At 42.8% G+C, this 25,942-nt stretch overlaps 1 protein-coding gene across 1 annotated transcript in view; it reads left to right on the top strand.

The window, feature by feature from the left end:
* Tmc2 (transmembrane channel like 2) overlaps nt 1-25,942 on the top strand; it is a 66,828-nt gene that overhangs the window by 23,297 nt on the left and 17,589 nt on the right. Inside the window, exons 5-13 of the mRNA XM_021155673.2 lie at nt 4,904-4,985; nt 5,334-5,440; nt 7,935-8,033; nt 11,112-11,254; nt 12,905-13,052; nt 18,890-19,078; nt 20,017-20,196; nt 21,523-21,672; nt 23,191-23,319. Coding sequence (XP_021011332.2) covers nt 4,904-4,985; nt 5,334-5,440; nt 7,935-8,033; nt 11,112-11,254; nt 12,905-13,052; nt 18,890-19,078; nt 20,017-20,196; nt 21,523-21,672; nt 23,191-23,319 — 1,227 coding nt within the window. The remainder of the gene's footprint in view (nt 1-4,903; nt 4,986-5,333; nt 5,441-7,934; nt 8,034-11,111; nt 11,255-12,904; nt 13,053-18,889; nt 19,079-20,016; nt 20,197-21,522; nt 21,673-23,190; nt 23,320-25,942) is intronic.

Below are 25,942 nucleotides of genomic sequence, written 5' to 3'. Positions count from 1 at the left end.
ACAGTCACACTCAAACAACAATACTAGGCAATACTTTACAGACTGAGCCACATTGCTGGCCCCTGTGGTTTCATCTTTGCTTTTTTTGTTTTAGAGGTTTTTGTTTTATTTTTAAAATTTGTATTGTATATGTTCAATGCATGTTTAATTGTTACATAAGGACATTTTATTCAAATATATATTGTAAACTGAGCACATGTCTCCTTCCCTGCCCCTTTCTCAACTCTACCCTGTCCGGTTAATCCTCTTTGTTTCTCTAAATAAGTTCACTTCTACTTTCGTGTCTCATATGTGTGTGTGTCTCTGTATGTGTCTGTGTGCATATGCATTTGTATATGTGTATGTATAAACACACATACATATACACACCAGTGATATATATATACATATATATACATATATATATGTGATTGTACATATCTATATAACAATCAAGCAACCACACACAGAGAAGTGCCATATCTGTCTTTTTGAAACTGGTCTAACAGTACAATTATTACCAAACTCTTGTTCATTGTGCTGGTAAACACTTCCATTGTGCACATTGTCCACATCTTCTTTTTTTATTAGATATTTTCTTCATTTACATTTCAAATGCTATCCCGAAAGTCCCCTATACCTTCCCCCACCCTGCTCCCCAACCCACACACTCCCACCTCCTGGCCCTGGCATTCCCCTGTACTGGGGCATATAATCTTCGCAAGACCAAGGGCCTCTCCTCCCAATGATGGCTGACTAGGCCATCTTCTGCTACATCTACAGCTAGAGACACGAGCTCTGGGGGGTACTGGTTAGTTCATATTGTTGTTCCTCCTAAAGGGTTGCAGACCCCTTCAGCTCCTTGGGTACTTTCTCTAGCTCCTCCATTGAGGGCCCTGTGTTCCATCCAATAGATGACTGTGAGCATCCACTTCTGTATTTGCCAGGCTCTGGCATAGCCTCACAAGAGACAACTATATCAGGGTCCTATCAGCAAAATCTTTCTGCCATATGCAATAGTGTCTGGGTTTAGTGGCTGTTTATGGAATGGATCCCCGAATGGGGCAGTCTCTGGATGGTCCTTTTTTCCATCTCAACTCTGAACTTTGTCTCTGTAACTCCTTCCGTGGGTATTTTGTTCCTCATTCTAAGGAGGAACAAAGTATCCACACTTTGATCTTCCTTCTTCTTGAGTTTCATGTGTTTTGTAAATTGTATATTGGATATTCTAAGTTTCTGGGCTAATATCCACTTATCAGTGAGTGCATATCATGTGAGTTCTTTTGTGATTGGGTTACCTCACTCAGGATGATATCCTCCAGATCCATCCATTTGCCTAAGAATTTCATAAATTCATTTTTTTAATAGCTGAGTAGTACTCCATTGTGTAAATGGACCACATTTTCTGTATCCATTCCTCTGTTGAGGAACATCTAGGTTCTTTCCAGCTTCTGGCTATTATAAATAAGGCTGCTATGAACATAGTGGAGTATGTGTCCTTATTACAAGTTCTGGTATACAATTCTGGGTATATACCCAGGAGAGGTATTGCTGTATCCTCAGGTAATGTCCAATTTTCTGAGAAACTGCCAGACTGATTTCCAGAGTGGGTTATACCAGCTTGCAATCCCACCAGCAATGGAGGGGTGTTCCTCTTTCTCCACATCCTTGCCAGCATCTGCTGTCACCTGAATTTTTGATCTTAGCCATTCTGACTGGTGTGAGGTAGAATCTCAGGGTTGTTTTGATTTGCATTTCCATGATGATTAGGGATAGTGAACATTTTTTCAGGTGCTTCTCAGCTATCCAGTTTTCCTCAGTTGAGAATTCTTTGTTTAGCTCTGTACCCCATTTTTAATAGGGTTATTTGATTTTTCTGGAGTCCAGCTTCTTGAGTTCTTTGTATATATTGGATATTAGTCCCCTATTGGATTTAGGATTGGTAAAAATCCTTTCCCAATCTGTTGGTGGCTGTTTTGTCCTATTGACAGTGTCTTTTGCCTTACAGAAGCTTGGCAATTTTATGAGGTCCCATTTGTCGATTCTCGATCTTACAGCACAAGCCTTTGCTGTTCTGTTCAGTTATTTTCCCCCTATGCCCAAGATATGGATCTTCGAGACTTTTCCCCACTTTCTCCTCTATAAGTATCAGTGTCTCTGGTTTTATGTGGAGTTCCTTGATCCACTTAGACTCAAGCTTTGTACAAGGAGATAAGAATGGATCAATTCTCATTCTTCTACATGATAACCGCCAGTTGAGCCAGCAACCCCATCTTCTTTATTCGTCCCTCTGTTCTTGGACACTTGGCTTGACTTTACTGTTGTGAACAGAGCTACAATAAACATTAATGTCCAAGGACCTCTATGATGCATTCACTTAAAGTCTGTTGAGTAGATACCCAGGAGTGATACAGTAGATTAATTTCGTGGGAACCCTTTCTATGGGTTTCCATAGCTCCCAGATTACCTCACAGTCAAGACCTACACACAGCTTCCCCTTACTCAGCCTCAGCAGCATCCATTGTCACTTGTTTTCTTAATGACTGCCGTTCTGACTGAGGTGACATGAAATCACAATATAGAGAATTTACAATTCTCTGACGGATAGTGAACTCGGTTGGACATTTTATTGGTCACTTGTGTTTCATCTTTTTAAAGTTCTTTGTTCATTTCATTAGTCATTGATTGATTGATTGATTGATTGATTGATTGATTGAAACAAAGTCTCTCTACGTAGTCCTCCTAGAACTTGATACATAGAACTGGGAGGCCTCAAACTCAAAAGATCTTCTGTCTCTGCCTTCCAGGTACTGGGATTGAAGGCATGCGCTGCCACACCCAGAAGTCCATTTTTCTATTGAGCTGTGTGACTTCTCATTGCCCTGCTTTTCGTTCTTTCTCTATCCCAGTGATTCATTTCTGTCAGATGTATGATTGGCAAAGATGATCTCAATGCTATGGTGTCTCTTCCCTTGATGACTTGTTTCATCTGCTGTGAACATTTTTAATCTCACGAGGGCTGATCTCTCTGTTGTTGGCATTGTTTTTTCAGTAGCAGGAGTAGTAGAATCTCTTTATGCCTTGAAATACTGTCCCTACTTCTCACCGCAGTTTCAGCATCTTGGGCCCTACATTGAGGTCTTTGATCCATCTGGCATTGACTGTTGTGAGAGAGGAGATACAGTTTCATTCCTCTCTGTATGGATCTCGACTTTTCTCAGCACCAAGGCTGTCTTTCTATATCTTTGGCATCTTTGTCATAGATTACATGACTGCAGCTATGCTAGGTTTGTACCTGGGTCCTTTCTATGTTCATTATAGAGGTCTTTCTCTTCTTTGATTAGCTATATTTCTAAATGCTTAATATTTTCAGAGTTACTTTGAATCAGGTATTTTTCCTAACTTCTTTCACTGAGAATACATTTTGATATATGATATGTCACTGTTTTTTATATTGATTTGGTACACTGCAACATTTAATAATATAGGTAGCCAGGCAGTAGTGGCATATGCCTTTAACCCTAGCACTCAGAAGACCAAGGCAAGAGGCTCTCTATAAGTTCAAGACCAGCCTGGTCTACAGAGGTGTTCCAGACCAGCCAAAGCTACACTTTGTCTCAAAACAAACAAATAAATAAAAAAATAAGCAAGCAAACAAATCAAAAACCAAAGCAAACATGCCCAGAGCCTCGTGACCTGGAGCAGGTTGAAACAAGACACAGAGTTGGACTCTGGTGTGTCTTTAAAGACTGATGGTCTCCAGACATTCTAGCTCTCTAACTATACTGAATGCTGATGATAACTTATAAAATGTCCTTAAAAACTTTCTTGCTCATTCTGAGGGTTAAAAGCCTCTGGCTTAGGCGATTAACACCTGCAGCCTAACAGTGTGGGATTAGGTTAATGTAGCCTTTATTCTATCTCAGCAGGAACTGCCCAGTTCTGACTTTCAGCCTGCTAGTTGAAGTTGCAAGAAATAAACGGGACACTTTGAAAAGTGGTCTTAGCGGTTATTTCTAAGTTGTAAAAAGTTCCCTATGAAATCTCTCTAAGAAAAAGGGGGAAAACAGTGTTGGTATCAGGACCTCTGAAACCCATGACATCACATAGGTGAGACCCATAGACCTGTTGCCAAGGCAACAGCCACCATATTCCCAGAATCCACTTGGCTCACCTCTCACCTTTACCTGTGTTACATCATCACCCATATATAAAGAAAGCCCCCTCCCTTATCTCTCTTCCTCTCTCTTCCTCCCTTCTCTTTCCGCTGCCACCTTGCTCCTCTCTCCCAATAAACCTCCTATGTGTGGAACTGCGTTGGCCTGGTGTGCTGCTATGTTTAGAAGCACATCAAAACAGAATAAATGAAAAAGGGGATCAGGAAGAATTCTCCCTCCACTCTTTGTCTCTCGGTGTAGCTTAGCAACACTTTCAGCAAGCTGAGGCTCTTGACTTGCTGCCAAATATGAGTGCCTTGTGAAGTTTTTTTTTCCTTGATTTTTGTTTTAACATGAAAAAAGTTGTATCAGACAAACCAGAAAATATACACAGAACTTTAAAATTCATATCAAAATGTCCAAATTTGGATTGTCTTCCGTACTATAGGCAACAATATGCCATAGCCCTGACTTCTGCAAATGTTTCCTGTCTCCATACACCCCACCTGCCACTGCCCTACCTCTCTCAGCATCCCCCCCTGCTGGAGCCAGGCTTCCTGTCCTCAGTGTCGGTGCGGTGCCCATTCCCTTCTCTGCCCCATACTTCAACATGTACACGAGACACACACACACACACACACACACACACACACACACACACACACGAGCACTGCCCTACTTCCCTCAGCATCCCCCGTGCCCCAGCTGTGCCCCTTGGTGTTTAAAGTCAACATATTGGTGACTTGGTTTTATTTGTTTCATTTCAGAAATGGGTCAAGTTTAAGAGGGACTTTGATAATTTCAAGACTCAATGTATTCCCTGGGAAATGAAGATCAAGGACATTGAAAGTCAGTATATTTTGTTGTCTCTGTTTTTAACTGGTTTCCTCAAAGAAATCTCCCAAGGCTTGAAATCAGAGTGCTCGGCCTTCTGGTTAGATCACTTCATAGATTCTGTTGCATCAGGAAAGGTGGGCATTGGATAAACAGGAAGCAGATTCAAATCCAGATTTCTCACTTTCTGGTGAGAGCTCAGGTGGCTCAGTCACCCCACAGAGTTTCAGGCTATCTCTCTGCCATAAGAAAGCAGAGTCCTGGGGGTTTACCTGACAGGCTGACATGAAAGTCACAGTCATGTGGGCAGCGCTGGTTTCTTCTTTGCTGACATGATTCACTGAGCCATCTCTTCCCTCTCAGGTCACTTCGGTTCTTCTGTGGCATCTTACTTCATCTTTCTCCGATGGATGTATGGAGTTAACCTCGTCCTTTTTGGCTTAATATTTGGTCTAGTCATCATCCCAGAGGTAAGAACAGAATTCCCTGTCTTCAGATAGTGTTGATAGGGCTTTACTACAGACAGCATCTTCAGATATACTTTCCAGATACTTTCCTCTCTCTCTCTCTTTTCGCTATAATCTGTCATTCTTTAAAAACAAAAACCTGTTTTTAGAAAATATATTGTTATGTAGTACAGACTACTCTCAAATTCATAATCCCCCTGCCTCATTCTGCTCAATGCCTTTATTATAAGCATGCAGGTCTGTTTAAATTCAATATTCATGTCAGTTGCCTGGTAGTTCAAAACATGGAACCAAAACACTTAGGGTTCTGGATTAAGAAATTGATAACACATTTTCTGCCTTTCATTTATACTTAAAATGAGTGAAAAATTAATATTTCAGTTATTTTTTTCTTTTACCCTGGGGAAAAAGAGAAGCCGGCAAAACTAAGCAAAAGGTAACTAAATTGTAAGAAAAGGCAGGTAAATGGTTAGGAGACAAGCTCTCTGTTGAGGTACAATTCTGGAGATTTACTGAGTCATGTTGCTTTCGTTTTTAGTGTGTCAGGGGTATGGTGTGTTTTATGAGCACATGTGTGCACACGTATGTGTGCTTGTGCACATGTGCAGGGGCCAGAGGAGATACAAGATTTCCATATCTATATAACTTTGCAATGTATCCCCTTAAGACAGACTCTAACAACTAGACACAGTGGTGCATGCCTTTGATCCTAGCTCTTGGGAGACAGAGGCAGGCAGGTCTCTATGTGTTCAAAGCCAGCCTGGTCTATGTTTCAAGCTGCAGACCAGTCATGGCTATAGAGAGAGATGCAGACCAGTCATGGCTATGGAGAGAGACTCTGACTAAATGAGCAAACATGCAAACACAGACAGGTTCTCTTGGTGAACCTGGAGTTAGGTCAATAGCCAGCAAGCCTAGTGATCCTCCTACTTGCTCCCTACCCTTCACTCACATGCGCACGTGTGCGCGCGCACGCACGCGCACACACACACACACACACACACACACACCGAGGTTACCTGCACTGTGGCTGTACTCAACTTTTTGCATGGGTTCTGGGGACTGTGACTCAGGTCCTCGTGCTCACACAGTCGGACGCCAACTCCCCAGACCCAATTTTGTGGAGACTGTAAAAGCTAGATGATAGTTGGGCCAAAAGTAGTTAAGTTTCATTATTATGACTGACCACACTTAGGTATTGTATATGCTACTTTAGGTGTAAAATATTTCCCAATAACAGTAAAAATTAAAATCTAAAAAAAAAAAAAGAAAAGGAACCACAAGAGCTTGGGTGACAGTGACATCAGCACTGGAGAGGCAAAGGCAGGAGGAACATTGCAAGTTCTAAGCCAGCCAGGACCACACCCACAGAGGGCTGGTGAGGGGTGAGGGGTGTGGGGAGAGAGAGACAAACCCGAAAGCAGAGGGAGTGTAGTGAAATCCCAAGACTGACGCTAGAAAAGCTGAGGACAGTGCGTCTTTGTCTTCAGCATTTGTCCACTTTTTTTTTTTTTTTTGAAATTTCTACTTTATCCAATGGGTAAAAAGAAATGAATAGTTTGTATATTTTGTACTAAAAAACACAATTTGTCTACAAATAATATTACCGCAGAAACCCCCAAATCCATGTGTTCTACCAAATATGTGTTCAACTTTATATAAAAGACTATGTGAAGATGGTTACAGTCATTAAATAGATAAACATTGCCAACAAATCCCTACACTCTTACTATCTGATTTATAATACACCCAAAAATGTTGACACAAGAACAATAAATCTATAAAATAACTAGTAAAAATTAATAGTCTAGGAGATTTCCATTAGAAGCAATGTAAAGTTCAATGGTCAAAAAATAATAATTCATATTTTTTAAAGATGTATTTATTTATTACAGGTAAGTACACTGTAACTGTCTTCAGATACTCCAGAAGAGGGAGTCAGATCTCATTTCAGGTGGTTGTGAGCCACCATGTGGTTGCTGGGATTTGAACTTCGGATCTTCGGAAAAGCAGTCAGGTGCTCTTACCCACTGAGCCATCTCACCAGCCCAATAATTCATATTTTTAAAAAGCCAGTCTTTGGTCTGGAGGGATGGCTCAACTGTTAGAGCATCTCTTCAAGAAGACCAGTGTTCTGTCAGGCAGTGGCTCACAACCACCTGGAGCTACAGGTCCTGGGGATCTGACATAATTCTCTGGTCTCCTTAGGTGCCTCCATATACTCACACTGACATATAGACCCAGACAGACAAACAGACAGACACAGACAGACACACATACACACACGTATTCATACATGCACACACGCACATGGACACACAAATAAAAAATTCTTCTTGAAAAGCCAATCCATCCTAAGTCAGTATGTAAATGTGATCCAATTCTGATATTTCTCATAAGGGTATGAGTGAGGCTCACCTCACAGAAGGACATGGGATTTGTTAAATATACTTAGAGTTACTGTTCACATTTTCTCTGTCATCTGTCCCCATGGGAGGTGCTGATGGGCATGCCCTATGGAAGTATACCCAGAAAGACGGTGCCTCGAGCTGAGGAAGAGCGAGCCATGGACTTCTCTGTCCTTTGGGATTTTGAGGTACGAACCATGGTGTCAACACACCTCCATTATAACATTGTAAAGCCAGTGTCTTTCACTCTCAAAGTCAAACTTCAGCCCTCTCAGAAATGAGTGACAGCAAATTAGAGAGCGTTCCCGGGTACCCAGCCTCACTGCTCCAAGGGATTTCTTTATCCTCTACTTTACTCAGGCATCCTAGGAAAACATCCTACAGGTAAGTAGGTAAGGTGAATATTATTATATCAAGTTGCTGAAAAGTGATAATGTCTTCAAATAGGACCCTTATTAAACAAAATGCTTTCCCATCCCTTTGTCTATGCTGTGCTTATTTGATCAGGGCTGCTGTCAGGATACCTTGCCTTGTGTATCGACACTTACACCTCCATTTCCTTTGCTGCCAGAGCGAACTTTGTAAAATGCAGGTGGAACATGCCCCACTCCTCGTTCAGCTAACCCTTGCTTCCCATTCCCAGTGGGGTTAAAGCCAATGGGTTTACAAAAGAACCCTGTGTGCCTCTGACCTAAGGCCTCACAAGTCAGAGCCCCATATTACGAAGTCAAGGACATCTCTGTACACACAGCACTGCAGTGTCTCACCCCCTCCTGATGGACCTATCCCTGGAATTTTCTTCCTCATCCTCCATGCCTCTCATCTGTAGCTTCAAAGGGTTCCTGAGGGTCAGGTTACCTGGCAACAATGTTGCCTACAATGTCCTGGGCTGGCATCCTCCAGCTTTAGAGTCAAACTTAAGTCTCAGAAATGAGTAACAAATTGCAGTAATTTCCCAGGGCACCCAGCTACTCTGCTGCCAGGGACTGTCTTCACTTTTTCTTACCCAGGAATCCTTGCTGAAATCTCTTACCTACCAAAAGCAAACAGAATTCATTCAACAACAATTCTTTATGTTGCATTCAGCAAAGAAATATTTAAAAGTACTAAAATCTAAATTAATGCTATTCCTAACTAATATAAAGTCTACTCACTACTAAAGCCAAGTATACCTAAAAGTCAAATTAATAATACAGGGACAGATGAAAGGGACAGAGGGCAGGCATGCCTGCCAGTGAGACTGATAACCTGGGTTTTTCCCCTAAACCCACATCATAGGTGAAAACTCATTACCATGGGTTGTCCTCTGATCTCTACATGTGTTCCGTGGCACATGTATATCCACAAAGGCACACACACACACATACACACACACATGCCTGGATTCAGGAACACATATACACATACACAGTTGTCTGGGGTCATTTTGAAATGTTACAAAAGCTCACAAACTCTTGTTTATTTCTGGCCTCCATATATATTGCCTCCACAGTCTAGAGGCAGAGAAATGATTACTAGTCACTTAAGAACCTGGTTATCAATGGGGTACAGAGCTAAACAAAAATTTATCAACTGAGAAATACCGAATGGCTGAGAAGCATCCCCCCCAAAAAAAAATGTTCAACGTCCTTAGTCATCAGGGAAATGCAAATCAAAACAACCCTGAGATTCCACCTCACACCAGTCAGAATGGCTAAGATCAAAATTCAGGTGACAGCAGATGCTGGCAAGGATGTGGAGAAAGAGGAACACTCCTCCATTGCTGGTAGAATTGCAAGCTGGTACAACCACTCTGGAAATCAGTTTGGCAGTTCCTCAGAAAATTGGACATAATACTACCTGAAGACCCAGCAATACTACTCCTGGGCATATACCCAGAAGATGCTCCAACATGTAATAAGGACACATACTCCACTACGTTCATAGCAGCCTTATTTATAATAGCCAGAAGCTGGGAAGAACCCAGATATCCCTCAACAGAGGAATGGATACAGAAAATGTGATACATTTACACAATGGAGTACTACTCAGCTATTAAAAACAATGAATTTATGAAATTCTTAGGCAAATGGATGGATCTGGAGGCTATCATCCTGAGTGAGGTAACCCAAAAGAACACACATGGTATGCACTCACTGATACGTGGATATTAGCCCAGAAGCTCAGAATACCCAAGACACAATTCACAAACCACATGAAACCCAAGAAGAAGGAAGGCCAAAGTGTGGATACTTCAATCCTTTTTTGGGGAAAAAAACACCCATGGAAGGAGTTACAGAGACAAAGTGTGGAGCAGAGACTGAAGGAATGACCATCCAGAGACTGCCCCACCTGGGAATCCATCCTATATGCAATCACCAAACCCAGACACTATTGTGGATGCCAATAAGTGCTTGCTGACAGGACCCTGATATAGCTGTCTCCTGAGAGACTCTGCAAGTGCCTGACAAATACAGAAGTGGATGCTTACAGCCATCCATTGGACTAAGCACAGGATTCCCAATGAAGGAGTTAAAGGACCCAAGGAGTTGAAGGGGTTTGCAGCCCCATAGGAGGAGGAACAATATGAACTAACCAGTACCCCTAGAGCTCCCAGGGACTAAACCACCAACCAAAGAGTACACATGGTGTGACTCATGGCTCCAGCTGCATATGTAGCAGAGGATGGCTTAGTTGGACTTCAATGGGAGGAGAGGCCCTTGGTCTTGTGAAGGGCTGTATGCCCCAGTGTAGGGGAATGCCAGGGCCAGGAAGTGGGAGTGGGTGGGTTGGTGAGCAGGGGGAGGAGAGAGGGGATAGGGGGAAGAGGTTATCGGAGGGGAAACCAGGAATGGGAATAACATTTGAAATGTAAATAAAGAAAATACCCAATTTAAAACAAAAACCCTGGTTATCAAACACGATAGCTTGGAGCTATGCATTCTTGGGCACACATTTTGGGTACATGTGCGCTCTCTCTCGCTCTCTCTCTCTCTCTCTCTCTCTCTCTCTCTCTCTCTCTCTCTCTCGCTCGCTCTCCCTCTCGCTCTCGCTCTCGCTCTCTCTCACCTCTCCTTCCTGAATCTCCATGCTCTCTATGCAGTGGATGGATGGCAAAGGCACAGACAATGACTGTGGATGGACTCTGGAAACACTATGAACGGAGTATTTGGGACTCTTCCTCTGTAGACCTGCTTTTAAACTCAGACAGAAATCCCTGATAGAACAGAAATGTACAATTAATCTCTCCTCTAAGATTATAAACACTTTGGATGTCTTTCCTACAGGGCTACATCAAATATTCTGCTCTCTTCTATGGCTACTACAACAACCAACGGACCATTGGATGGCTGAGGTACAGGCTGCCCATGGCTTACTTTATGGTGGGGGTCAGCGTGTTTGGCTACAGCTTGATGATCGTCATTAGGTCGTAAGTATAAGGGTCATCTATAAGTAAATAAGCAAGTGGGGCTGTGTATACATAAGGTGTATATAGATGATATAAGTATGTAAATAAGAGGGAGTTGATGATATATAGATGATATAAGTATGTAAATAAAAGGGAGTTGATCTTTCTTCACTCAAACAACTCTCCTCTGACTCCTCTGTGTGTACTTTCCTGAGATATACTTCAAAAAGAAGCAAACAAGCAACTACACAAGTCTTCTAGTTTGCTGTCGCTGCTGTGACAAGGTAACTGACAAAGGCAATTTAAGGGAGAAAGGTCTTATTTGGGCTCACAGTTCTAGGGTACACTACTTCATGGCAGGGATGCTCTGGTGGCAGGAACTTGAGGCATCTGGTCACATTGCCTCCACAGTCAGGAAGCAGAGACATGATTGCTAGTCACTTGAGCTGTCTCCTTTCTATTCAGTCCAGGAGCCTAGCCCAAGGGATAGTGCCACCAGCAGTTTGGTCTTCCTAACTCTATTAACCTAGTCTAGATAACCCCTCACCAACATGTCCAGAGGTGTGTCTCCTAGATGATTCTAGATCTCGACAAGTTGACACTCAGTATTAGTGATCACATTAAGCCAATGAAGATTGTGAAATATACGTGATAAGCCAGATATTATGTGAAGCTCAGGGAAATGAGCTTTATGAAATAAAACCCCTCTAAATGAGGCAGAGCACAGACAGTGAGGTCAAAGGTTGAAGGGTATGATGTAAGCATGAAAAGAAAATATGCAGAGACCCAGTGACAGCAAACAATTCCAGAATTCCTATCAGGACAGCCCATCCAGTTTCCCAAACTTGCAAAAGGCCATTGTGGCTTGAGACAGAATGTAGTGCCTGATAAGGTGGCTGGAAGTTTCTCCAGGGCTCAGCCTCAAAATGAATGAATGAATGAAGTAAATAAATATTTACATATATATTTAATAGACCTATACCAAAAGAATTTGTATGGCTGTGATTAATCATGGCAGCCTCTCTGTCCCCAGCTCTACCTTCCTCAGTGGTCAGGACTGGCCTTTATATGTCAGTGTCTCTTTTGTTCATTTTTATATGTATTCCTCTATCACTCTCTGCCTTATTTTTTGAGATAGGAGCGCCCACTGAACCTGAATTCTACCAGTTCAGCCAGATTGTCTGGCCAGTGAGCTCTGGGGATCCATCTATCTCCACTTCCCCAGCCCTGGAATTGCAGACACACATGGTTCTTTACCTAAGTGCTAGGAGCCCCAACTCAGGTCCTCTTGCCCGTAGCAAGCACTTTAACAGTGAGTCCATCTTCTTAATGTATATCCTTTGAATAAAAAGAAAATAGTTCAGACCATGAATATGGGATGTTTCTGTGATGAACCAAAGCCACCTAGGTGCTGTGAAACAGCAAGTCCAAAAAGTCAACAGGCAAGATAGAATCGGGGGAGCACAAAACTCCCACACTATCTGGTGAAATCCATGATTGGAATCCCACAGGTAGTCCCATGTAATAAAAATTGACCTAACTAACGTCCCTCCCTGCCTTGCCCCTTCATTAGAGATCATCTTGAGCCTAAGACTGACTTAGGCCAAGGATCCCATAGGCTGATGTATCAGAAAAGAGATAGGTGTAACAAAAGGAGCTTATGTTCTCTAGGATGGCCAGCAATACCCAGGGTAGCACCAGCGAGGGGGACAGTGACAGCTTCACATTCAGCTTCAAGATGTTCACCAGCTGGGACTACCTCATTGGGAACTCAGAGACAGCAGACAACAAATATGTCTCCATCACTACCAGCTTCAAGGTATTGTCCCTGCAGCTGACCCTCCTTCCCGAGAAAACGCTGGGTCCCTCTAGCCACTGGGAAGCTTCCCCCAGCTAGGTGAGAGGAAATGGGATCTCCAAATATATAACCTGTGAGAGCCATATCAGTACACACACCTTCTAAAAGGTTGCTCACAGCGGGGGCACCCTAAGAATCTTTCTTACATAACAGAGAATCCTGACTTCTGAAGTCTGCTCCTGCCTCTTCCCTCATGACATTCCTCTCTGGAAGCGTTCATGGAAGGACGACTCGTGTCAATCTTCTCTATGTGCTAGAATTGCATAAGGAGCTCTAAAACTGCCCTGCCCAGGCTCTTTAAGGTTCTTATGTGATTGGCTAGCATTGTTATTGTTGTTGTTTAGGTTAGCTGTTTGTTTTTTAAAGCTCTCCAAGTAGTAGAACACCCATTTAAGGATGTGTGAATGAAAGAATTAACCTTGTATTTCTTACAATCCATGTCCCTTACAGTCCTCACTATTTTGTTCCCAAGAAATTTGAAGTGGGCTGATGAACTATAGTTCAGCCAAAATAAATCACCATCATGGTGGTACACACTTGAAATCCTGGCACTTGGGAATGAAAGTGGGAAGATCCTGAGTTTGAGGCCAGGCTGGGCTATTACATAGCAAACTGTGTCTCAATCAAGCAACTATGAACCAGACAGTAAATAAATGAACAGAGGCAGAAACTATAGCATGAAAACACTGCATGTTATATTGTTCTTCCATGGCTGTAAATCTACTACAAGCCTTTAAGACAGGGGTCTCACTATGTAGCCTAGAGTAGCCTTGAACTTGTGATCCTCCTGGCTCAGCTTCCTGAGGGCAGGGGTTATAGGACTGCTCCACTCTCCTTGGTTTCCACTCCAAGCTCTTGATGGCTTCTTCTGCCTGGTTTGGTGGGCTCTTTCCTGATGACTCACTGTACATCAGCTTTGCTTAGCTCCCTTTTCACTTAGCTCTTCCACTCACTGTCAACAAAAGATTTGAGCCTACTACCTACCAAATGGGTTAACTGGGCCGGAGTCCTTTCACCTGAGTCAGTTTGTCCTTTCCTCTCAGCCATCTGCAGCCATGGGCAGGAAATGCTGGAGTGGCTGTGACTCTAGACCAGACCAAGGGTCATGCCATGCCTATAATAAAACGATTATGAATAAAGCATTTACTACTGAAAGCAGAGGTAGCACACACATATAACTGGGACCACCAAGACCAGCAGAGTAACGATTCACATGAAACAGAAAGGATGCCTGCTCCAACACAACTCAGTAGCAGATGTTAGTTCAGACTTTGATACTCTGGCCCCGAGTAGTTTATTTTAGGCATATTTAAACATGGTATAATTTGAAGGAAGATTTTCTGGTGATAACTAACTCAATCTCACATACAAAACTTAAAACATGAAAATACTGTTCAGGAGTCCAGCCCTGCATCAGTTCTTTGAGGAAGGCAGCATGCAATATAGAGTCAGCCATGAGGACAAAGTTTATTTATCTTTGACAATTCTGTCTATGATGCTTTGCTATCCTAAGGCCAAAAGTGTTGGCTTCTGGTAATAAACACTTTCTGTTAGCAGCAGAGGATTAAAAAGAAAAGAAAAAGCTAAATTGGTAGGGCCCTTTCCTCTGTGGCTCAAGAACCTCTTGCTGGCCAGGCAAGAGGCTTGGGCTTGTTAACTCTTAGTAACTAAGGAAGAAAAGAGAAAAAAAGAAAATCTTTTGCATAGGCAATATGCACAGACACAAATACATTCTTACACAAACATTCTAGTCGGGCCTAACCACCTGTCTCATAAGTTCCACAAGTGTTCATGCATACTCACATATATACACATACACCTACACACGTATGTATATGCATACATATAAACAAACAGACTTAGACATATATACATTTGGTAGATAAGGAAGAGGCCCTCAAGCCACCACTTTATTTTTCTCTCTGGCCTTTTTATACCTTCTTAGGCAAAAGTTCTTTAGACAATTATATCATAGATAAAGTATTACATAAAAGGGGAGATACAGAAGGATGTTGATAGTTAACTTCAAAGCAGTGTTTCATTCTTTAAGCTCAGTATAAGTTCAAAGCCACAGTTTCACATGGCCTTGCTTTATCATAGTACACACTGTGTTTTATCCTTGGATCTGACCTAGAACGAATGTTTTTCCTTGATCACAGATTTGTCCCAAGCCTCTTTATCTTTTTAGTACAATTTATAAAAGTTCACTGAATTCTTTATTTACAGTCTTTACTTACTATTCTATGAGGAATTAGCATATTTTATTCTTGATTTTAACTTTATTACATCTTTCTAACAAAAAGTTAAAATCATCTCTTAAAACATTTTTCCTACAGCCGGGCGTGGTGGCGCACGCCTTTAATCCCAGCACTCGGGAGGCAGAGGCAGGCGGATTTCTGAGTTCGAGGCCAGCCTGGGCTACAGAGTGAGTTCCAGGACAGCCACGACTACACAGAGAAACCCTGTCTCAAAAAACAAAAGAAAAACAAAACAAACAAACAAACAAACAAACAAAACATTTTTCCTAAAATTAGGAATTCTATAAATTCATTAATTCATCATGAAAGTTCATCTTTATGTTGATCTGCAGGAAGTCTGCCCAATAGGGTAGGCTGATGCCCAGGAATCATTAGCCTATGTAATAGTGACAGAAAAAGGCATATCAGTAGTAAGAAGCAATCCTGGGACAAAATCTCTGAAGGCCCTACAAGTCAGAGCTTACCCATCTCAGCCATGCAGAGTGGTGGGCCACCTCCTACAAGTCAGAGCTTGCCCATCTCAGCTATGCAGAGTGGTGGGCCACCTCCTACAAGTCAGAGCTTGCCTATCTCAGCCATTCAGAGTGGTGGGCCATCTCCTACAAGTCAGAGCTTGCCCTCTCAGCCACACAGAGTGGTGGGCCAACTCCTACAAGTCAGAGCTTGCCCATCTCAGCCACACAGAGTGGTGGGCCACCTCCTACAAGTCAGAGCTTGCCCATCTCAGCCACACAGAGTGGTGGGCCACCTCCTACAAGTCAGAGCTTGCCCATCTCAGCCATGCAGAGTGGTGGGCCAACTCCAGAAGAGTTACTTGCATGCCTTTAGCCGTTCCTAGATGGCTCCTGACAACACTGAAACTCTTTATAGAGTACATGTGGCATTGTCCAAGATAGGCTCTATAGATTGACTATATGTGACATCTCAAGTGTCTAGGGGAGGATCTGGTGTGGTCTCAGTCATACAGTTATCACAAAGGTCACCAGGATATTAACCACCTCTGTTCCTAGCCTTCTGAGCAGAAAGCAGATGTCTTAGTTAGGGTTTTACTGCTGTGAACAGACACCATGACCAAGGCAAGTCTTATAAAAAACAACATTTAATTGGGGCTGGCTTACAGGTTCAGAGGTTCAGTCCATTATCATCAAGGTGGGAGCATGGCAGTATCCAGGCGGGCATGGCACAGGAGGAGCTGAAAGTTCTATGTCTTCATCCAAAGGCTGCTAGTGGAAGACTGACTTCCAGGCAACTAGGTTGAGGATCTTATACCCACACCCACAGTGACACACCCATTCCAACCAGGTCACACCTATCCCAACAAGGCCACACCTTCAGATGGTGCCACTCCCTGGTCCAAGGATATACAAGCCATCACATTCCACTCCCTGGTCCCCATAGACTTGTTCAAAAACATGAGTCTATGGGGGCCATACTTAAACATAGCATAATGCAAAATGCATTTAGTCCAACTTTCAAAATCCTCATAGTCTATAGCAGTCGCAACAATGTTAAAAGTCCAAAGTTCAAGGTCTCTTCTGAGATTCATTCAATTTAATTAACTGTAATCCCCAAAGCAAGCCAATAAGTAACATCCCTCCAAGGCCTCTACATCAGCTCCTGCTTCCTGACCTGCTTGAGTTCCAGTCCTGACTTCTTTCAGTGATGAACAACAATGTGGAAGCATAAGCCAAATAAACCCCTTCCTCCCCAGCTTGCTTCTTGGTCATGCTGTTTTGTCCAAGAATAGAAAACCTGACTAAGACAGCAGATTATACATTTCTCCCTTTGAAGAGACAGCTCTGTGTATTTAACCTTTCTAGTTTCCCTAGTGTTCACATGTGAGCACAAGGACGTCTGTACCTCCTACATGTAACAAGGTAGAATTGAGGGCTGGAGAGATGGCTCAGCAGTTAAGAGCACTGTCTGCTTTTCCAGAGATCCTCAGTTCAAAGCCCAGCAACCACACGGTGGCTCACAACCACCTGTAATGAGATCCAATGCCCCCTTCTGGTGTGTTCAAAGACAGCTACAATTAGTATATTTCATACACTCTTGCATGCGCCCAACTCGCCAGCAAGAACGACACTGCAATAGGATCCTTCTGCACACGTTTATTGGGAGAGCTTGATTGCAGAGGTGAAGAGACCCCAAGTCCAGAACTGGTGCTGCTTATATAGGCCTAGGAGAGGCGTGTCTCACACCCGGATTGGTTATGCATGGGTTATACTTACCACCTCATTTGCATGTCTACATCTGATTGGTTAACTTGTCTCTCATCTGATTGGTTAACTTATCTCTCATCTGATTGGTTAACTTGTCTCTCATCTGATTGGTTAATTTTGGTTAATTCTCAAAACCTCATCTTGGCAAAAAAACTTTACTGCCTATGGTGGCCAGTGGTAGCCAGCACCACCCTGCAACGGCACATGTGGCTTCCCACAATACACTAGTTGTCTGGTGAGTTAGCTAGACCTCAGAGTGAACACAGTAACTGATGATTGGTAGAGAGGTCTCCTCCCAGGCAGTTGGTCCAAGAGACCAAGTTTTCCCATTATTGCACATGTCTTCATAGAGAGTTACTGATCCAGGACATAAGTATGATCATATAAGTATGATTATATTTTTATACTAACAGAAAACAAACTGATATTAAAACTTTATTTATGATAATTCCCAAAACATAAAAGTCTAGCCATAAACTTAAATTCTCCTTATCAAAAAAAATATGTGACACACACACACACACACACACACACCCAATGCACACAAAGCAAAACAGAAAACAAACAAACAAAAACAGCATTCAATATTAAGAAACCCTAAGAAGAGAAATTGGCAAAATATAGTTTGGAGAGCAAATCCAAACTGCTGCTTACTTTTGTAAATAAGACTTTATTGAAACAAAAACATACACATTTACTTACATATTGTCTATGGTTATTGTCCTGCAGTAATGGTGTGGCAGTGGTGAGAAGAGAGAGACATACATGGACTGCAGGCTAACAGTATCTACTGTGTGAACTTTATAGGCTATTTGACAACTCCCATACTTGAAACTCAAGATTAAAATTTTAATCTAAGGGGCTTGAGAGATGGCTCAGAGATTAAAAGTACTGGTTACTTTTACAGAGAACCTGGGTTCCATTCCCGGAACCCACATGGCAGCTCACAACTGTCTATGACTCCAGTTCCTGGGGATCTGACACCCCATTCTGGCCTTCACAGGTACCAGGCACCACTGTGGTGCCTGGTACCTGTGAATACTAACCCTTCTATTGGTTCACTGTTAGATTAAGAAATAATTTGTGGAAAATATTTAGTACCATGTCTAGCAATAGTAAATCTCAGTTTTCATTATTACAAAATAACCAAACCCAAGATAACAATAACAGCAGAATATATATGTTCATAGAAGTTATCTCTAAGTCTCTACAGGGTATTATGTCACCCCTCTGAATTATTTATAGAAATACAGAAACAACAGCTGTAGGCAGCAGGTCCTGACTTGGTGCTATTCACCTCTCCTTTTCACATGCTAAGGAGTCTATAGTGGACGAACAAGAGAGTAACAAAGAGGGGAATATCCACCTCACAAGATTCCTCCGAGTCCTGGCCAACTTTCTCATTCTCTGCTGTCTGTGTGGAAGCGGGTACCTCATTTACTTTGTGGTGAAAAGGTCCCAGGAGTTCTCCAAAATGCAAAATGTCAGCTGGTATGAAAGGAATGAGGTAAGACGGATGTCGCCAGTGATGCCAAGACTGAGGGGACATCCTGAAATCACTCTTTGCTGGGTGCCATTTGTGTGTGTGTGTGTGTGTGTGTGAGAGAGAGAGAGAGAGAGAGAGAGAGAGAGAGAGAGAGAGAGAGAGATTATTATTAATCTATATATATTAATTAATTCTGAAAATTAATATAGTGGCAGTTATTTCTTAACCAGCTAGTTCCCTGCCCCACCCCTAAACAACCATACCTTTTAATATTTCAAAGCTTAGTTCTGCAGTAGAGTCTCAGAAAGTCTAAATTACAGGCCTTGTCTTAAAAAGCAAAATTAAGCCCATCATGGTGCAATTTCCTGTAATCCCAGCAGAGACATGAGGATTTGTAAAAGTTTGAGCCAGGCTGGTCTACATAGTGAGTTCCAGGACAGCCAAGCTACACAACTGTTATAAAACAAGTAAATATCACAGTGCAGAGAGATAGCTCACTGGTTAACAACACTCTATAGGAGACCTGTATTTGGGTCCCAGCATTCACATGGTGGCTCATAAAACCATCTGTAAGTCTAGTTCTAGGGGACCCAACACCCTCTTTTGGCCTCTACAGGCACCCAGGCATGCATGGATACACATATATACATATTTATGTATATGAGTACTCTATCTGCATGTACACCTGTATGCCAGAAGAGGGCGTCAGATCCCATTACAGATGGTTGTGAGCCACCATGTGGTTGCTGAGAATTGAACTTAGGACTTCTAGAAGAGCAGCCAGTGTTCTTAACCACTGAGCCATCTCGCCATCTCCCCAGCCCCCTGAATCATGTTTTTAAAAAAAATGTTTTTGGTAGACTTTTTTGGATCTTTGCCTATCTAATATTTTTTCTAAATTTTTAGTATCTATTTTCATTTTTCTTTTATTTTAAAACTCTCCTCCTTTCAATTTTCAGGTGGAGATCGTGATGTCTCTGCTAGGGATGTTTTGTCCCCCTCTGTTTGAAACCATTGCTGCCTTGGAGAATTATCACCCACGAACTGGGCTGAAGTGGCAGCTGGGCCGCATCTTTGCCCTCTTCCTGGGAAACCTCTACACGTTTCTCCTGGCCCTCATGGACGATGTCCACCTTAAGGTAGAGCCTACAAACTCCACTGTGCCTGCTGTCCACGGTGTTCCCTTTCAAATATAATAACTTTGCTGTGCATAATTTCTATTAATTAAATAAATGTTGGAAGTTTAAGAAGGAAAATTAAGAAGAGATACTTCCAGAATCTATAACCCAAAGACAGTGGTTGCTACAGTTTTTCTGCATTTTTTCTGAGGTTGTCTTTTTCTACATTATGTCTATATCATTTAGTACTCTCATATTTGGTATGCAGGTTTTTCTATGTTGTTTCACAGCTGTCATAGCTAGTCAATAGCCAAATAATTGTCCACTGATGTGATGTGTCACAGTTGGCCAAACTGCTCATCAGTGCTTGTCAGATGTGTATGGGGCACCTGCAAATTAGGCCCTGGGGTACAGCAGGCAATTAGACACAGTCCTGTTCCAAGCAGCTTCATGCTCAGGGTCAGGAAACAGAATCATTCAATACAACACACTGTGAAATAAGCTTCAATGAGGGCAAGTCGTAGGCAGTGAGTCAGAGCACAGGGCATCTCAAATCCTCAGCTTGGGGAGTCTCAGCAGACACTGAAAAAGCATGGTGAAGAGCGGATGCCAACAGGAAATGGCAGGATAGTTGGAGAACACAGAGGAGGGAAAACTGGAGAGACAGATGAGTCTTCCTCACTCCTTCATCTCATTACTACCTCGTTATTATTCTGCAGGATACAGAAAGGTCTTGGAAGGTCCTAACAATGCAAGTGATCAGCACTGGGCCACAATCCTTCCAACCATTTTGGCTTCCCTAAGAAACTGTTCCACACTCCTCAGCCTTATATTTTACTCTGGGATATAGATACCACTTGACCTTCTCTGAAAGTAGCTGGCCAGTTCCAGAGGTCACTGCCTCAAAGGATTCCTCTAGGCTCCCCATCATCTGAGGGTACTCCTCAGTCCCCAGAGACAATTCCCACAGCTCATCTCACTTTGTTTTCTGATTGTTCAGCTCTGTTACTTACTAGATTATGAACTTCCTGAGAGAAAACCCTTTTGGTCACTCTTGTGTCACCACTGACTTGTGTGTACAGATTAGACCCTGAATTCTCAAAATGAATGGTGGATGGGTGGGTAAGTGGATGCTAACTTAGGGAGAAAACTTTATGGAAAGGATCAAGGGACTTTAGCCCATTGCGCCCTCTGGTGGATTGAAAGCCTGAGAAGTTCTTTTCTGAGAAGATTGTCCAGTGGTAAGGTGGAGGCCAGATGGTAGAGAGATAGTTTTACTTGTTCCCATGGAAACAGCTGAACTACCTCCGGTTCTATCCAACTTCTGATTGTCATGTTCTCTTCCAGCTTTCTAATGAGGAGAAAATCAAGAACATCACTCATTGGACCCTGTTTAACTATTACAATTCCTCAGGTGGGAATGAGAGTGTGCCCCGGCCACCACCACACCCTGCAGACGTGCCCAGAGGTTCTTGCTGGGAGACAGCTGTGGGCATTGTGAGTAGTTGTGCTCTCTGGAAAGGTGACCCTTGTTCTGTTTTTCGTTGTCCCTTCTTTGATCTTTCCATTTGAGAAATAATCCTGAAAACTCACATGTCCATCAAGCAGGCATTTCCTAATCACCTTGGAAGGTCCAAGTTGAATATAGAGCAGGCTCGGTACATCCTAGAACCTCACATGTATCTGTTGTCTTTAAACTTGTGATGGAGTTGTTGAGTGACAAGACTTTTCCTAAGGAGATGTGACACACACCCCAGATAGTGTGCTCAGAGCAGATCAAGTATAAACAACACCAAAAGTCCAACTGGTGAACCAATGAGTTCTATGGAGGTCACTTACAGGAATGTCAGTGAGGGTTACTTACAGGAGCAGAAATGAGTCAAAGTCAGCTGTATCACCAAGGCTCACTCTAGCATGGGTGACAGCTCACTAAAGCAGGGAACCTGGAGCCCACTGCACAGCCTGTAAGCAGTTCAACAAGTTGAAGAAATCCTTTCCATTTGCTTCAGTTGGTCTAAGCCTCCTATGGGCAGCAGCTGGACTTGGGGTCTTCTTTGCAGCTCACTTCCCTCAAGCCAGGTGTGGTGGCACATGCCTTTAATCCCAGCACTTGGGAGGCAGAGGCAGGCGGATTTCTGAGTTCAAGGCCAGCCTGGTCTACAGAGTGAGTTCCAGGACAGCCAGGGCTACACAGAGAAACCCTGTCTCAAAAAAAAAAAAAAAAAAAAAAAAAAAAAGAGTGACTCTCAGCAGTCTTTATAGCTTCCCCTGGGAAGGAGAAGCCCAGTGAATCTTGTAAGTTTCAGGAACTTCATGAACCTACTTTGAATTGTTTACCTTCTTGTTTAAGGAAATTCATCGCTGGGTGGAATGTTTTGATCTCCTAGGAAACTGCTACATACAGAGATCTATCAGCTCCTTTCCATTTAAAACAAACAAACAAACAAAAAACAAAACAAACAAAAACCAACCAGATCTTTATGCCCTATGTAAATAGAGAAAACCTTGTTCTTTTGTTTCTGCTATGTGGCTCTTTGGTTTCTTTTCTCTATAAATCAAGAAAAATGTTTGATTAGTAGGAAGTATTGGCTAAAGTAATTGATGATCACATTCAGTCCTAGTGGGGACAATCAGGATATCAGAGCAGATGGGAAAAGCAAAAAGTGGGCCTAGAGATCCTAGCAATGATAAGTATGGGGCACTAGTCAGTGCTAATAAAGTAGGCGATTTGCATACTTGAAAGAAAGGCTTTCCAATAACTCAGCAAGCACGGTGTTACTGACTCCTCAAAGTTCAGATAGTATTCTGAAGTTATTTAATTAATTAGTGACTTATAGAGCAGAGGCTTAAATTACACTTTCTCCAAAGCCTGAGGTCCTTTCTCTGCCAGGAAGAATCGGGCCACAGGGATGGATTCAGGTGAATGGGAGGGAGAATTATGTAGCTGTGATCGTTTGAGGGAAGTGGACAAGTTCCCATATGGCCACTTCTATCTTCCTGTGTTCCTCCCTGCAGGAGTTTATGAGGCTGACCGTGTCTGACATGCTGGTAACATACCTCACCATCTTGGTCGGGGATTTCCTCCGAGCTTGTTTTGTCCGGTTCATGAATCACTGCTGGTGTTGGGACCTCGAGGCTGGTTTTGTAAGCTCTTCTCCTATGTTCTTCACTAAGGTGCTAGCACCACCCTCTCTGATATTGCTACTCAGATACACTCTCGTGCATTTCATGTCTGAGGATGCTTAAAGCATGTCACTGTTCTGTGAGGTGTGTTTAATCATATTTACTTAAGAGTCCTCTTTGCATTCACTGAAGCAACTCCACCCTTTCCCACTGTGACCTTCACTAGAAAATGGAGGCGTGGAGGCTGAGGAGATGGCTCAGTGGTTAACAGCACTGCTTTTAACTGTTAAGAGGACCAGGTTCCATTCATAGCACCCACTTGGTAACTGACAGCTACTCTAATTTCAAAATATCTAACACCCCGTTCTTGCCTCCATGGGCATCAGGCACTTGTATGGTACACAGATATACATGTGGGCAAAACACAATACACATAAGGTACTAAAATAAAAAGAGTTCCTAAATTTTTTTAAAAAGAAAAATAGAAGCGTTCAGCTTTGGGGAAAGGTGAACTATATTTTTCAATGCAGAGCGGGCCAATGGAGAACTACCTGACTTCTATGAGAAAGGCTGAAATCTTAGGATACATAAACATTGTAGAAATCTCTGAACAACCACGAACCTGATGCTGTTTCCCTGACTTCTAATTATGCTTTGAGAAGCCTCTCTGGCTCTTATCGCCTCCCTGAGACCCCCTCTTCGCCACACTACCTGGTGAAGTGCTCATCTCAAGCACATGTCATTCTCTCACTATGGTGGCTTTCTGTGAATTCCGGGAGCCTCAGGCTGGCCCAGTGAGCATCTCTTCCACAACACCACATTGTTCTCAGTAGTCAAGTTGGGAAAAGGACGTCTCCTTAACTGAGCTTCTGGCGAAAGACTCCACATCTTGATTACTTATGCAGCCCTCACCCTGGCCTGTAGCATGGTGCCTGACACCTATGGGCCACAGTACAGGTTTCTGGCATATGTTTTAAATAATGCTATTCAACCCCTTGTCAGCACCAACAAACCCTGTGACTGTGCCTGAGAACAATAGTGAAAGAGTGGTGACCTAAAAAGTGATGACATCTTTGATAGGAAGACAGTGTTGCTGTCTTCAAATTAATTTCTAAGTTCCACAAGATTGCAAAGTTATAGGGAAATCTGCTCAAAAATAAGCATGTGAATGTATAGGAAAGCTCTTTAGAAAGAAACCATCCCTCTAATAGGGTATAATATGAAGCCAGGCTTGGCAGTTGGAAAGATGGCGGTTCAGTGGGTAAGAGCACTTGCTGCAAGCACAAGGACCCACCCCATTCAGATTCCAGCGCCCATGTAGAAAAGCAGACAGGGTCACATGTACACTGTCACCCCAACACTGTGGATTGCTAGGGCTTGCTGACTGCCAGCCTAGCTTCAGCCTCCCTGAAAGCCCTTGTCTCAAAGGAATAGTGAGAGTGGTAAATATGCCACCCATGGGTGTGCACACGTGTGCACACGCAAACATCACACTCGCATATACATACATACAAAAGAAGAAGTCAGAAGATCGGGAACTTAAAGCTAGCTTGGGTTATACAGTGAGACCCTGTTCCAAACAGAGAGAGAATGGTGACACTGTAACAACTAAAGCTGGCACTGGAGTACACGTCCTTGCTAATGCAGCAGAGTGCAAAGCGTAGACACTGATAGAAGCTATGGGGGACGGCCGTTCATCACAAAAATGTTGTTTCAAGTCAGTAGGGAAAAGCATTATCCAAAGATGAGCTGTAGGGGCTGGAAAGATAGCTCGCTGGTAAGAGCACTGGCTACTTTTCCAGAGGATCTGGGTTTCTGGGTTCAATTCCCAAAACCCACATGGTAGCTCACAGCTCTCTGTAACTCCAGTCCCAGGGGATCTGACACCGGCTTCTGGCCTCTGAGGGCATCAGGCACACACATGATGCACAGGCATACATGCAGGCAATATAAATAAATAAAATGCTTTTTAAATTACTTTTTCTAAATGAGCTGTAGATGGGGAGAGGACATCTTTCCCTTGGTTATAATCTTAAATTGCATTTCTGATTAAAACTGATGAAGGCCGGGTGTGGTGGCACACGCCTTTAATCCCAGCACTTGGGAGGCAGAGGCAGGCAGATTTCTGAGTTTGAGGCCAGCCTGGTCTACAAAGTGAGTTCCAGGACAGCCAGGGCTACACAGAGAAACCCTGTCTCGAAGAAAAAAAAAAAAAAAAAAAAAAAAAACACTGATGAAATGTTTCCTTAGGAGCTGAATTCCTTTCCAAAACAGAGAGTCAGGCTTCAACCTGAAGAGGTGGATACAATTACAGGTTGTTGTTGGTGTCATCATCGTTGTCAAAAGCTTCAGGTTTTTTGTTTGTTTTTTATTCTTTTTTGTTTTTTTGGGGTTTTTTTTTTGGGGGGGGTTGTTTTGTTTTTGTTTTTTTGTTTTTTGGGGTTTTTTTTTTGTTTTGGTTTGGTTTTTTCTTTCTTTTGTGTGTGTGTGTGTGTGTGTGTGTGTGTTTTGGTTTTTTGAGACAGGGTTTCTCTGTGTAGCCCTGGCTGTCCTGGAACTCACTTTGTAGACCAGGCTGGCCTCGAACTCAGAAATCTGCCTGCCTCTGCCTCCCAAGTGCTGGGATTAAAGGCGTGCGCCACCA

This window comes from Mus caroli, unplaced genomic scaffold (genome assembly GCF_978045245.1).
Source record: "Mus caroli unplaced genomic scaffold, Mus_caroli_1 scaffold_2, whole genome shotgun sequence".
In the NCBI taxonomy this organism is placed as follows: domain Eukaryota; kingdom Metazoa; phylum Chordata; class Mammalia; order Rodentia; family Muridae; genus Mus; species Mus caroli.
Note: the sequence above shows the minus strand (reverse complement) of the source record. Positions and strands in the feature narration are given on the sequence as shown.